The 14136-nt window shown below is 36.7% G+C and overlaps 1 protein-coding gene across 1 annotated transcript; it reads right to left on the reverse strand.

Annotated features, from left to right (window-relative positions):
* Positions 1-7955: 7955 nt before the first annotated feature.
* Positions 7956-12590, reverse strand: LOC128559512 (cyanophycinase-like). Its single transcript, XM_053551376.1, has 6 exons — positions 12334-12590; positions 10757-10989; positions 10061-10188; positions 9375-9513; positions 8935-9076; positions 7956-8459 (listed from the first exon to the last, which is right to left on the reverse strand). Exons 1-6 carry the CDS (start codon positions 12529-12531, stop codon positions 8010-8012), a joined length of 1290 nt encoding a protein of 429 aa, XP_053407351.1. The 5' UTR covers positions 12532-12590; the 3' UTR covers positions 7956-8009.
* Between the last annotated feature and the right edge of the window lie 1546 nt (positions 12591-14136).

The following is a 14136-nucleotide window of genomic DNA, read 5'->3' on the forward strand; positions in this document are numbered from 1 at the left end:
ACATATTTTTGTGACTAGCTGAACTGTGAACTGTCACAGAAAACATCCGTATACTGTGCAACACTAGTGAGAACCGCAGACAATATTACAAGCCTTATATTATATAAGGCCACTGTGACATACATATTTGTTGCTCAATTACAATGAAAATACATTTGTTTATCAAGTATGTCGACCTCAATTTTAGGAGACTCGCTGCAAATCGGTGAACTAGAAAAGCCGGGAAACTGAAGTATACGTGGCCTATGAAACATATATGGCGCTGGGTAAATAAATTTCAGATGCCACAGAACACAACCTTATACGGCACAAAGCATGTTAGAACCGCACATGATATTACTAATATTAGTAACTAGGGCAGAATGACGGTCTTTATGTGGTGAAAGCATTGATACTAGTATGTTATATAACCAAGGCTAGCACAGAATATTATAAGCCTTATTAATATCGTACACTGCAACACGAGTGTTTGTTGCTCAGATGCAATGAAAATATTGCTTTTGTATTCAGACTCTGAACTAGAATAGAGGGGATTCTCTGCCAAATCTGTTCAGTGGTTAAGGATGACGGTTTCAATTTACTTTAAATATGGCATATAAAATATTTTGTTACTGGTTGAATTGTTTCAACTGTCACAGAAACCATCTGTATACGGTGCAACACAAGTGAGAACTGCACACGATATTACACGCCTTATATTATATCGGGCCACTGTGACATAGATGTTTGTTCCTCAGTTACAATGAAAACGCATCTGTTTATTAAGCATGTCAACCTCAGTTTTAGGGGTTTCGTTTCCAAATTAGTAAACTAGTAAATGCGGGATGACAGTCTTAATTTTGACATAAAATGTGAAAGTGTACATAACAAAAGCAAGTATACATGGCCTATGAAAAATATTTGGCGCTGGTTATATAAATTTCAGATGCCACAGAACACACCATTATACGGTACAACGCATGTTATAACCGCACGTAATATTAGTAGTATTAGTAATATCGGCGAACTGTGTTTGTTGCTCTATTGCAATGAAAATATGTCTTTGTATGTAATCTGTGAGCTACAATATTTGGGGATTCGCTGCCAAATTGGTTGAGTAGTTAGGGCAGAATGACGGTCTTAACTTGGTGAAATAATTGATATTTTATATAAGCACGGCTCAACTCAAGTGAGAAAAGCAAAGGATATTATAAGCCTTAGGCACATCGGTGCACTGCAACACAATTGTTTTATGCTCAGTTGCAGTGAAAATATAGCTTTTGTATTAAGACTCTGGGCTAGAATTCGAAGGCATTCGCTGCCAAATCAGTTTAGTGCTTACAACAGAATGTCGGTTTCAATTTAGATAAAAACGGCAGTTTTACATAGCAAAACTTACTATACATGGTATATAAAAAATTTTGTCAATGGCTGAATTGCTTCAACTGTCAAAGAAAACTTCTGTATACTGTGCAACACAAGTGAGAAATGCACACGAAATTACACGCCGTATATTATATCGGGCCACTGTGACATAGATGTTTGTTGCCCAATTACAGTGAAAATACGTTATAGTCATAAGGCAGTCCTGGTCGTTCTCTTTTGCTTAGCAACAAATAAAAGGTATCTCCGTTTAGCTTGTCCTATGCTCTTTCCAACGACACCTTATACATTAAAATGTACAACTTCGTTCGTGCGCCACATCATGTTAAATATTACAAATTATGTCCCCGGTACGTTTTCTGAATAGAAGAGATTGGTGTTTATATATGCATTTGCATTCAATTTGTTATTTATTATGTTTATAGAACTAATGATTTCTACGAATAATTAAAAGCTGTGCAACATAAATAAATGCTTAAATCGGCTTCCCTAGCTCCTGAAAGGTGCACAGGTGTAAAATATTTTCTCAGGTATCGGGCCGCTGTGACATAAATATATGTTACTCAATTACAATGAAAATACATCTGTTTCTGTAAACAAGTAAAGGCGGGATAGCAGTCTTAATTTTGACATAAAAACTGAAAGTTTACATAGCAAAAGTAAGTATACATGGACTATGAAACATATTTGGTGCTGGTTAATTAAATTTCAAATGCCACAGAACACAACCGTATACGGCACAGCTGGATCCGCAAATGATATTACTAGTATAAGTAATACTAGGGGATCTGTGTTTGTTGCTCTATTGCAATGAAAGTATGTCCACGTGTTCAACATGTGAACTATATTTTGTGATTCGCTGCCAAATGCGTTTAGTAAGGGCAAGATGACGGTCTTAATTTGGTGAAACTATTGATATTATATATAAGCATGGCTCAACGCAAGTGAGAACAGCGCCTAATATTACAAGCCGTTTAGCTTGTCATATTTTCTTTCCAACGACATCTTTTACATTAAAATGCACATTTGCGTCCGTGCGCCACATCATGTTAAATATTACAAATTATGTCCCCGGTACGCTTTCTGAATAGAAGAGACTGGTGTTTTTATATGCATTTGCATTCAAATTGTTATTTATTATGTTTATAGCAATAAGGATTTCTACGAATGACTGCTGTGTAACATAAATAAATGCTTGAATCGGCTGAAAGGTGCACATATGTAAAATATTGTCTCAGATATCGGGCCGCTGTGACATAGATATTTGTTACTTAGTTACAATGAAAATACATCTGTTTCTGTAAACTAGTAAAGGCTGGATGGCAGTCTTAAGTTTTGTGACAGGAAAGGCCGTACCGGCGACAGTAACCATCAGAACAAATCAACACCCTTTACAATATTTACAAATTTATTTACAAAAGATGATTATTAACAATGAATAGATATGAAAAGAAAAAAAAACTGATTATAAGAAAGAAAAAAAAAAAAGTTCAGTATCTCTAGATACAAAAGTTCTTATACTTCCATTCTAATCTGACGTGACACAGGTCTTTAATGTAATTGTGAACTTTAAGTAGCACAAACAAAACAGATTTCTAAATTCAGTCCCTTTAAACCGTGAATACGTTGATTCCGTGTTGGCTCCCTATGGTGGTAGGTGATTGCATCCCTGAGCTGACTTCAGAGGATAACAAAAATCATCGTCTTTGCGGTTTACGGCACAACCATGGGACGAAAGCTCTGCGCTGGGAATATCACATCCAGGCGAGTGAAGACAAGTGAACCTCGGGCATTGTACTTCCGGGTTATGACATCACCAGGTAAAATCGTCTGGCGGAAGAAGCTAAAATATATAACATATGGTAAGCACCATAGCAAAACAAATAAGTCAGGGCATAAAACTGCTCCTTTGGGTACACCATACCTCCGTAGGCTCCCATAAATAATACGTGCTACTTATACAAAACATATGTGCTACTAAGTTCAAACGTCACATGATTAAAATACGTCACTTATTACTTCCATATTACAAAGATTACTTACTTAAAAGACTAAATTTAAAGTATGAAATGATATGAAAAGTATATGATGAAACATTATAGATACGGACATGATAAACTGCAGCTATTATTTACAACTACAAATTAACAAAATTCAATGTAAATCAAACGTTATATGATAGTTGGCATCCATATAATATCTAATGCCATACACTAAAACGGACATTGTATGTGTATGCAATAGACTGTCACACAATTACAAATTACAATAATATATTACATACATGGTACTAGACTTGCCATATAGATTTATACATAACAATACAATGCAGTAATGGCGTTCCATAATTAACAAAAATGTTTGACATAAGTTTTTGAAACAGTGCTTTACAATTATCACGATACAAATTTCAGTATAGATCTAACATCTTATATAAACGAAACATTTTAGATTCCTCTTTCGAAATAATTTACAAAAGTCTGAAAAATTTAATAAATCATCCTGACATACCGAAACTAGCTAAAATCATATGCCGAAAAGTAAATGTTACAGAATTCTGTAGAATGAACAAAAATTTACCAAATAAAAATCGTAATGCAAAAATCATACAAAAATCTAACAAATAAATTTCTTACCTCGATCGAGCATAAATTTCTAGCAAGAAAATAATTCAGACATAGATTCGTCTATAAAGTCGTAAGGTGGTGTGCGCAAGGCATATCTAGTCCAGTCTATTTAAAGGATAATGTCCCACCAAATACTAAATTTCATAGGATTCACGGCTAAGCCGTGGACTCTTACTATTTCTATTTTCACGGGATTCACGATATAGCCGGGGAATCTAACTACTTTGGCGCGAATTTAAATTGACAATTTGAGGCCCATTATAGTGGTTTTGGGGATAAAAACATAAATTACTGAAGTTTATAAAATATCAACTTTCTTATTACTGAACAGAATTTAATGAAATTTACATGGAAATTTAAGTTATGAAATACAGAAAAATATGAGAGGTATTTCATGCGTGAAATCTGACATTTACCTCAATAACTCAAAAATTTACAAAAAGATGATGCAATACCTGCATTTACACTACAGATAATATAAGGCCCGTATGTCAATTTGTGACAAGTTTGACATAAGAACTACATAGCTAAAGTAAGCATTCATGACCTATGAAGCATATTTGGCTCTGGTGAAATAAATTTCAAATTCCACAGAACACAACTGTATACGGTACATCGCATGATAAACAGCAAATGATATTATAAGTATTAGTAAAATTTTACTAATTGGGGAATCTGTGTTTGTTGCTCTGTTGCAATGAAAATATGTCTCTGTGTTTAACCTGTGAACTATAATTTTAGGGGATTCGCTGCCAAATGCGTTGAGTAGTTAGGGCAGGCTGACGGTCTTAATTTGGTAAAACAATTGATATTATATATAAACACGGCTCAACGCAAGTGAGAACAGCACAGGATATTACAAGCCTTAGTAATATCGGTACACTGCAACACAAGTGTTTGTTGCTCTGTATTAAGACTCTGAACAAGACTTTGAGACGATTCGCTGCCAACTCGGTGTAGTGGTTAGGGCTGGATGACAGTTTCAATTTTGACAAATTCCACCATCATTTACAAGATAACAATCATCAATCTAAAGTGATGATTATGAGAGCGTTATACTCATAAGGCTGTCCTGGTTTTTCTCTTTTGCTAAGTGACAAATAAAAGGCCTCTCCGTTTATCTTGTCCTATGCTCTTTCCAACGACACCTTATACATTAAAATGTACAACTTCGTTCGTGCGCCACATCATGTTAAATATTACAAATTATGTCCCCGGTACGTTTTCTGAATAGAAGAGATTGGTGTTTATATATGCATTTGCATTCAATTTGTTATTTATTATGTTTATAGAACTAATGATTTCTACGAATAATTAATAGCTGTGCAACATAAATAAATGCTTAAATCGGCTTCCCTAGCTCCTTAAAGGTGCACAGGTGTAAAATATTTTCTCAGGTATCGGGCCGCTGTGACATAAATATATGTTACTCAATTACAATGAAAATACATCTGTTTCTGTAAACAAGTAAAGGCGGGATAGCAGTCTTAATTTTGACATAAAAACTGAAAGTTTACATAGCAAAAGTAAGTATATATGGACTATGAAACATATTTGGTGCTGGTTAATTAAATTTCAAATGCCACAGAACACAACCGTATACGGCACAGCTGGATCCGCAAATGATATTACTAGTATAAGTAATACTAGGGGATCTGTGTTTGTTGCTCTATTGCAATGAAAGTATGTCCACGTGTTCAACATGTGAACTATATTTTTGTGATTCGCTGCCAAATGCGTTTAGTAAGGGCAAGATGACGGTCTTAATTTGGTGAAACTATTGATATTATATATAAGCATGGCTCAACGCAAGTGAGAACAGCGCCGTTTAGCTTGTCATATTTTCTTTCCAACGACATCTTTTACATTAAAATGCACATTTGCGTCCGTGCGCCACATCATGTTAAATATTACAAATTATGTCCCCGGTACGCTTTCTGAATAGAGGAGACTGGTGTTTTTATATGCATTTGCATTCAAATTGTTATTTATTATGTTTATAGCAATAAGGATTTCTACGAATGACTGCTGTGTAACATAAATAAATGCTTGAATCGGCTGAAAGGTGCACATATGTAAAATATTTTCTCAGATATCGGGCCGCTGTGACATAGATATTTGTTACTTAGTTACAATGAAAATACATCTGTTTCTGTAAACTAGTAAAGGCTGGATGGCAGTCTTAAGTTTGACATAAGAACTACATAGCTAAAGTAAGCATTCATGACCTATGAAGCATATTTGGCTCTGGTGAAATAAATTTCAAATTCCACAGAACACAACCGTATACGGTACATCGCATGCTAAAACAGCAAATGATATTATTAGTATTAATAAAATTTACTAATTGGGGAATCTGTGTTTGTTGCTCTGTTGCAATGAAAATATGTCTCTGTGTTTAACCTGTGAACTATAATTTTAGGGGATTCGCTGCCAAATGCGTTGAGTAGTTAGGGCAGGCTGACGGTCTTAATTTGGTAAAACAATTGATATTATATATAAACACGGCTCAACGCAAGTGTGAACAGCACAGGATATTACAAGCCTTAGTAATATCGGTACACTGCAACACAAGTGTTTGTTGCTCTGTATTAAGACTCTGAACAAGACTTTGAGACGATTCGCTGCCAACTCGGTTTAGTGGTTAGGGCTGGATGACAGTTTCAATTTTGACAAATTCCACCATCATTTACAAGATAACAATCATCAATTTAAAGCAATGATTATGAGAGCGTTATACTCATAAGGCTGTCCTGTTATTTCTCTTTTGCTAAGTGACAAATAAAAGGTATCTCCGTTTAGCTTGTCCTATACTCTTTCCAACGATATCTTATACATTAAAATGCACATTTTTGTTCCTGCGCCACATCATGTTAAATATAGCAAAATATGTACCGGGTACGTTTCTGAATAGAAGAGATTGGTGTTTATATATGCATTTGCATTCAATTTATTTATTATGTTTAAAGAACTAAGGATTTCTACGAATAACTAATAGCTGTGTAACATGAATAACTGTTTGAATCCGTTTCCCTAACTCCTTAATGGTGCACAGGTGTAAGATAATTTCTCATGTATCGGGCGGCTGTGACATAGATATTTGTTACTCACTTACAACGAAAATACATCTGTTTCTGTAAACAAGTAAAGGCGGGATAGCAGTCTTAATTTTGACATAAAAAATGAGTTTACATAGCAAAAGAAAGTATACATGGACTATGAAACAGCGCTGGTTAAATAAATTTCAAATACCACAGAACACAACCGTATACGACACACCGCATGCTAGAACCGAAAATGATATTACTCGGGGAAATCTGTGTTTGTTGCTCTATTGCAATGAAAATATGTTTGTATGTTAAAAACTGTGAACTATAATTTTAGGGGATTCGCTGCCAAATGCGTCGAGTAGTTAGGGCAGGCTGACGGTCTTAATTTTGGTAAACAATTGATATTATATATAAACACGGCTCAACGCAAGTGAGAACAGCAAGGATATTACAAGCCTTAGTAATATCGGTGCACTGCAACACAAGTGTTTGTTGCTCTGTTGCATCTGTATTAATACTCAGGCTCTGAACTAGACTTTGAGAGGATTCGCTGCCAAAACAGTTTAGTCGTTAGGGCTGGATAAGGGTTTCTCTTTTGCTTAGCGACAAATCAAAGGTACCACTTAGCTCGTCCTATGTTCTTTCCAACGACACCTTTTAGATTAAAATGCACATTTTCGTTCGTGCGCCACATCATGTAAAATATAGCAAAATATGTACCGGTACGTTTTCTGAATGGAAGAGATTTGTGTTTTCATATGCATTTGCATTCAATGCGTTATTTATTATGTTTAAAGAACTAAGGATTTCTACGAAAAACTAATTGCTATGTAACATAAATAAATGCTTGTTAAGTGGAATCACGAGGAAATTGTCAACTGCCATTACGGGTACAATACCATGAAAGTGTCCGAGACAAATTTCTAGGTCGTACATTAACGTAACTTTTGACGTTTTACAATACACTGGATCAACCTTCATATATATTCACATGCAAGTTTTTATAGGAAGAAATGTCTGAATGAAAAGAATGTTTTCTCTCAACCCATCCTTCTGCGTCATGGCCTGATCCAGAAACGTCTACTCTAAACCTAGGGTTCGTTTCATACGTTAAACCATGCGTCTGCCGACTATTCCTGGCGTCAAAGACGCTTGTAGCCATTCGGACGAATTCGGGCTTCCGACTGCTGTCACTTTTGCTTCCATAAAACACATCATCGCTCGTTAGAACATCATCGTAGTTTTCGTGCCCAGCCATTTGCGATTTTTGTGCTGAAAATGTGACGGAACGATCCGAAAGTCTGATGACGTCACCATGCGTTAGATACGTCATGTAGACGTCGTTGATGTGAAAGTAAGCTGATTGTTGTATTCGCGCCTTGGACAAGTCAAAGACTGAAATCCCTGATGCACCAATGACCTAAACAAACAAGTAATGTTGCAGCAGACTGAAGGTAAATACAACTATTTAGTATGTTCACTAAATAATATTGAGACGGATAGCAACGCTTTCTTAAAAAATTGACTTTGAGCTGTAATTTCTTCGAAATATAAGATACCTTAAATACGCAGTATCAACACAAAAAATTAATGAAGATCTATATTTTTCCCATTGTTTTATGTCGTACAAAAAGTTTTGATAAGGCGATCTTCCAGCTTAAATAACAGAATAAGACCTCTAATATCACTATTTTCCTCGTGTTACAGTGTTTATTCAAGCACAGATGGGCACCTGGATAGAATCAACGATGTTCAGGCCATATGACTGCTAAGGCTCGAACCAACAGCATGAAGGGTGGAAAGTATTCTAAGTAACCTTCACCTTATGGCTTCGAAAGCCTGGCAAAAAATCGTGTAAAATGACTTTAAGTTTAAGTTACGAAAAAGACCCCTACCTCTCCACTAGCTCTGTTTGTATCTGCGTGTGTAACGACCAGTGCAGTGTTCTCATCTACACCAATTCCGTAATTGCTGCCTTTAGCAAGAGACCTTGTATCTGATAGCATCCTTATCATACGACCCTCTCGTCCGCGCTGACTGAAAACGTGTGATTTTAGATATGTTACGAAATTGCGTAAATAGTACATAACGATGAGGTATGCAAACGTATCTGAACGCTCCCTCCCCAACTCCAGTCCTAGCTAATTATGTGTATTAAGATATAGTTAAACGTTTCTTCTAGCGCTCCTCGCAATATTAAACAATCGCGACAGGTGCTCGTCCAATATAAACGATATGGTTGTTGATAGGCTTATATTATTTTCTATTAGAAGAAAGAGTTTCACAATTATTAAAATGCTATAAACAGAGAGATTTGTATAAATTAAACATATACCTGAAATGAGTATCAAGCACGTATCCTTTCATAAACCCAAGTCCGCCAAGGCTACTGTACACCATGGCATCACGCCTGCTATGGTCCAGTTCATGATCCGGAAATGATCCGTACAATAGGGAATCATAACTTACACCACCTGGAATCATAGGATAAGTGTCTAGTTAATTAATTCATAACACGTGCTTCCTTTCTGCATGGACAAGAATATCATGCTTTATATTTCGACTGAATGAGAAAGAAAATTGAGCCGTGCCATGGGAAAACCAACATAGTGGGTGTGCGACCAGCATGGATCCAGACCAGCCTGCGCATCCGCGCAGTCTGGTCAGGCTCCATGCTGTTCGCTTTTAAAGCCTATTGGAATTGGAGAAACTGTTAGCGAACAGCATGGATCCTGACCAGACTGCGCGGATGCGCAGGCTGGTCTGGATCCATGCTGGTCGCAAACCCACTATGTTGGTTTTCTCATGGCACGGCTCAAATGTTTCACGGCTTTCAGGCGTCTCATAAAGTTGCCCTATATATATTATGTCTCTTATAATAGTGTAACCGTACAAATAACCTTATGACCGTACTCTGCATATGACCGATGAATAAATTCGCTACATAAAAATACAAAGGACAGATTTGTTTCTAGTGGCTTGAAACAAGGATACGACAAACATGGGCATATATATACGTACTTTTGATCATGTAGTTGGCAGTCTGGCAAGTCGTACCCGCGCTGGTTCCCGATATCACAGCACCACTTTCAAACATTTGATGAAGTGCCAACAAAGCTTGGCTGAAGTCTCCTAGAGTTCCTAGAAATCTGAAATGAAAATCGGTGTCAGATCACTTCCAAACCAGATTATGAAAAGCTTTGAAAATGTCAAAAGATAGAAATAAACTGCATATTAACAAGTTATATAGTGACAGAAGTTCCCTAAAATTTCCTTTAGATTACCTCCCCTGATAATTTTGGTTTTTCATGAGTTATCTCCCCTGAAAACTAGATTTTTCCTCTTTTCCCTACGGGGAATTTTAGATTTCTTTTTGATATTTGTATCAGAATCATAAAATGCAGCTTTCTACCACAAAATTTTCTCGAAACTCAAGTTCAGATTCTCATAATCAAAGAAATTATATATCTCCCATAGGCATGTGGCTATTACACCATGTTATCCTTAAAGCTAGAATGTTAAAAGCTACATACATATATGATTTACATACGTAAGTTTTCAGGTACTCTGAAAAAAAAAACACCCCAGTTCATACTGGATTGAAATACAGGAACCGTCCACATACAAAACTTGGAAAATTAAAAAAAAAAACTAAACCTACAACCAACAATCAAAATCGTTGTTAGTTTTAAGTCCAAAGATATTAGTCTAACTCACGACTGTATAACCCGAGCTTGATCCCCTCCACCGAAGAAGAAACCAGTCTGATTATAAATCAGTTCTAGCACTTCCTGTTTTGCGTTGTTCGTTGTATGATTTAAGTCGACTGGTATCCTATTTGCTTCCAGCACGCCGTATTTGAGAAACTGATCTCTGTAGAACTGGTACCCGCCTATTGGATCGGCGCTTGCTGCATTGATGATTCCTATTTTGGCAACTCCTTTTCCTCCCTATACAAAATGTACAATAAAATCTCATCCGATCGTATTATAATACTATGAAACTTTTCTAATCACCTATCCGAATATAAGAATCGAATTTAGACATAAGAGAAAACGACAGCTTGATTTTGTCATAATTATCTTATTGTCACTTAACATCGAAACAAAAGTTTTTTGTGAGACCGTATAATGTTCTCTGCAGATAAACGCTCCATGCAGATAACGCCACCTCTGTGGACGGCGCCCCCTGCGTACAACGCCACCATGCGAACGACGCTCCCTTCATATATCGCCACCCCTGCGGACGACGATCCCCGTATAACGTATCTCACTTCCGCACAAAGCTCCCCAAGAGCGTTATACGTACCTTTCTTTTCTGCATAAAGTTCTCCGTTATGCGGAAGACATGTATATATTATTTTTAGCTAGTCGACAAACTTTACGCTTAAAGCTCCAGAACTTGACCGTAATGATCTTGATCAGCATAATTTTAATAAACTAACAAAAGAAATATCATCATCATCATGGTCGTCATCGTCATCATTACCATCACCTTCGATATCGTCATTTGCTTATACGTTTTTAACATAATCATAAAATGTTATCAAAGATATTGGCAACCTCGTCTAGTTTGACCCTATTAAAAATGACTCGTTTGTGATAATTTCCAATCTTAAAACTTAAATGGACTCAAATCCATTTGAGACTGAACTCGTGTCTATTTTTCAATGTTAAAATAACCTGCGGTGGATCAAAATATCATGATACACCGATGTCGGTGTCGTCCTCGACGTTGCATTATCTCAGACAAGAATCTGTACGGAATCCTGTTAGGGCCTTTGAAACATCGTGTAGGTAATCCGCAGCGCGGGACGGTATCACGTGAAGCTCGTCTAAACTATGCGTTGTATCGTATCGTCGCGCGTCTTACCGTCGCTCATCTCATCGCGCCTTTTTTATTTAGCTACACACCATACAAAATACTTGAAGTTTTTCGGCCTGGTTCGAGTCGCTTTGACCGGGACATATACCAGTACGATACATTAACCTGAAGGTATAGGAGATGAATAAGCGAAAGAACAAAGGAAGATAAAGAAAAAGATGACGATGTTGATTATTACTATCATCATTTATGTCATGTTATTCAAGCTTGGGGCTTTATGCAGGTTCTCACCGTATAAAGTTACCGGGGAGTGGTATTCGGATGGGAACGTTATGCGGTGCTACAATCGATGTATAAAACTTCCATGGGAGCGTTATTCGGAGGGAGCGTTATACGGTCCTACATTTCTATTTCTCTCTAACAAACAGTGACTGAACTATATAAATAATAATGAAAGCAACAGAATTTACCGCTAGTCGAATGATTGTATCGTACACCTCTGTGTTGTTATCCCACAGATGTCCACCAACCAGAACCATCGACTTGCCGTACAGTGAATACTGCGGCAGTTTTGGTACAACCGGCCTAAGATAGACGCCATCTTGCAAAAGGTATCCGGCAATCCTACTGCAGGTCAACACAGTTATGACAGTCGCAAGCAGGATCATTTTGAATAAAAAAAACCCCAAAAACAATAGATATTATATTAATAGGTCATGTGAAATTCTTATCTTGTCTTAGTTACATAATAGCTAAATGTTATCAATTACTTTGATAATACATGTTCAACTATCTAATATTGTCGGCATAGGCGAATAAGTCACACCTGCATTTATAGATGAGAACCGTCTGATTATGGTCTTTTTTGCAGGTTGTCTTTATTCATCATTGCAAAAATTCAAATCAGAAAATTAAATGGTAGTCTTTAGAGACATGTGGCGTGTGGTCTTTATCACAGTCAGGTTTTGACTATATATGAGCCGCGCCATGAAAAAAACCAATATAGTGGCTTTGCGACCAGTCCGCGCAGTCTGGCCAGGATCCATGCTGTTTGCTATCAGTTTCTCTAATTGCAATAGGCTTTGAAAGTGTACAGCATGGATCCTGACCAGACTGCGCGGATGGTCTGGATCCATGCTGGTCGCAAAGCCAGTATGTTGATTTTCTCATGGCACGGCTCATTTCATTACTCCGGCCCGTCTCGGCGGGACGGTATTACGGTAGGATTTTTGTTTAAAAACAACGAAACAGACAGAAGCTTTCGAGGTTACTACACACTAAATAGCTGTTCTTCTTTATTCTATATAAAATTGACATATTTCCAATCATCAGGACCCAGTTTAACTGTCTGCACCTCACATTTTCTTGAAGAATATTGTCAGTGCTGAATAAAAATCAAAAGAAAAATGGGGGTCATGTTTGATGGAAAAAAATTATTTTCAGTCAAACACACAAATTGCAAAATCAGCTAAAAAATGAGACCCGAAATTGTAGATCTAGTAGTGGTGTATGATCTAATATCTATGACAAATACTGTCATTGTATTATTTCCTTATGAAATATCTACCTGCATGTCTGCGAATTCAGTAGCAAAGAAAATAAGGTAAATAGCTCTACAGAGCAAAAAAAGCTGAGGACTATTTGAATCCATCATTATGCGACACTAGGAATACAGACACTTAATAGGAAAATGGCGCGAAAAAAAGGTAGTCGCATAATGGCGGATACAAATAGTCCTCAGTTTTTGCTTGTTTGTTTTTATTTTGCCCTGTAGAGCTATTTTCCTTAATTTCTTTGCAATTTCTTTACTAAAACCACATGACAGATCTATGCTTGACATGTTGGTAGCATTTTCATAGTGAAATAACAACATGGCAGAATTTTTCATGGAAACTTTTAATTAGATCATACACCAACACTACAAGAAAATGTAAGTTGCAGACATTTAAAATTGGTCCTGGTGTGTGCTGCGGCTATTGGAATACCCTATAGCACCATTTCAGCATTGAGTCTTGAGGCGTTCAAGGCTCATTTAACAGTGTGAACATCAAAATGTTGTTTGTTTTTAACTAAGACACTGTAAGTTTGTAAAGCACAAGTGTTTATGAAGTGTTTTTAACTTTGGGCTTTTATCTTGCACGTACACCCTAAACACAGCAGAATAGTCAACCTATCGACGGAGGCTGTTAACTGGTAGAAGTAGAAGAAGTATGCCAATTTAGTGTGTTGTAACCACTAACATTTTTTTCGCGTTCCTATTTAGTGTCTGTATG

The sequence above is a fragment of the Mercenaria mercenaria genome, chromosome 9 (assembly GCF_021730395.1).
Source record: "Mercenaria mercenaria strain notata chromosome 9, MADL_Memer_1, whole genome shotgun sequence".
Lineage (NCBI taxonomy): Eukaryota > Metazoa > Mollusca > Bivalvia > Venerida > Veneridae > Mercenaria > Mercenaria mercenaria.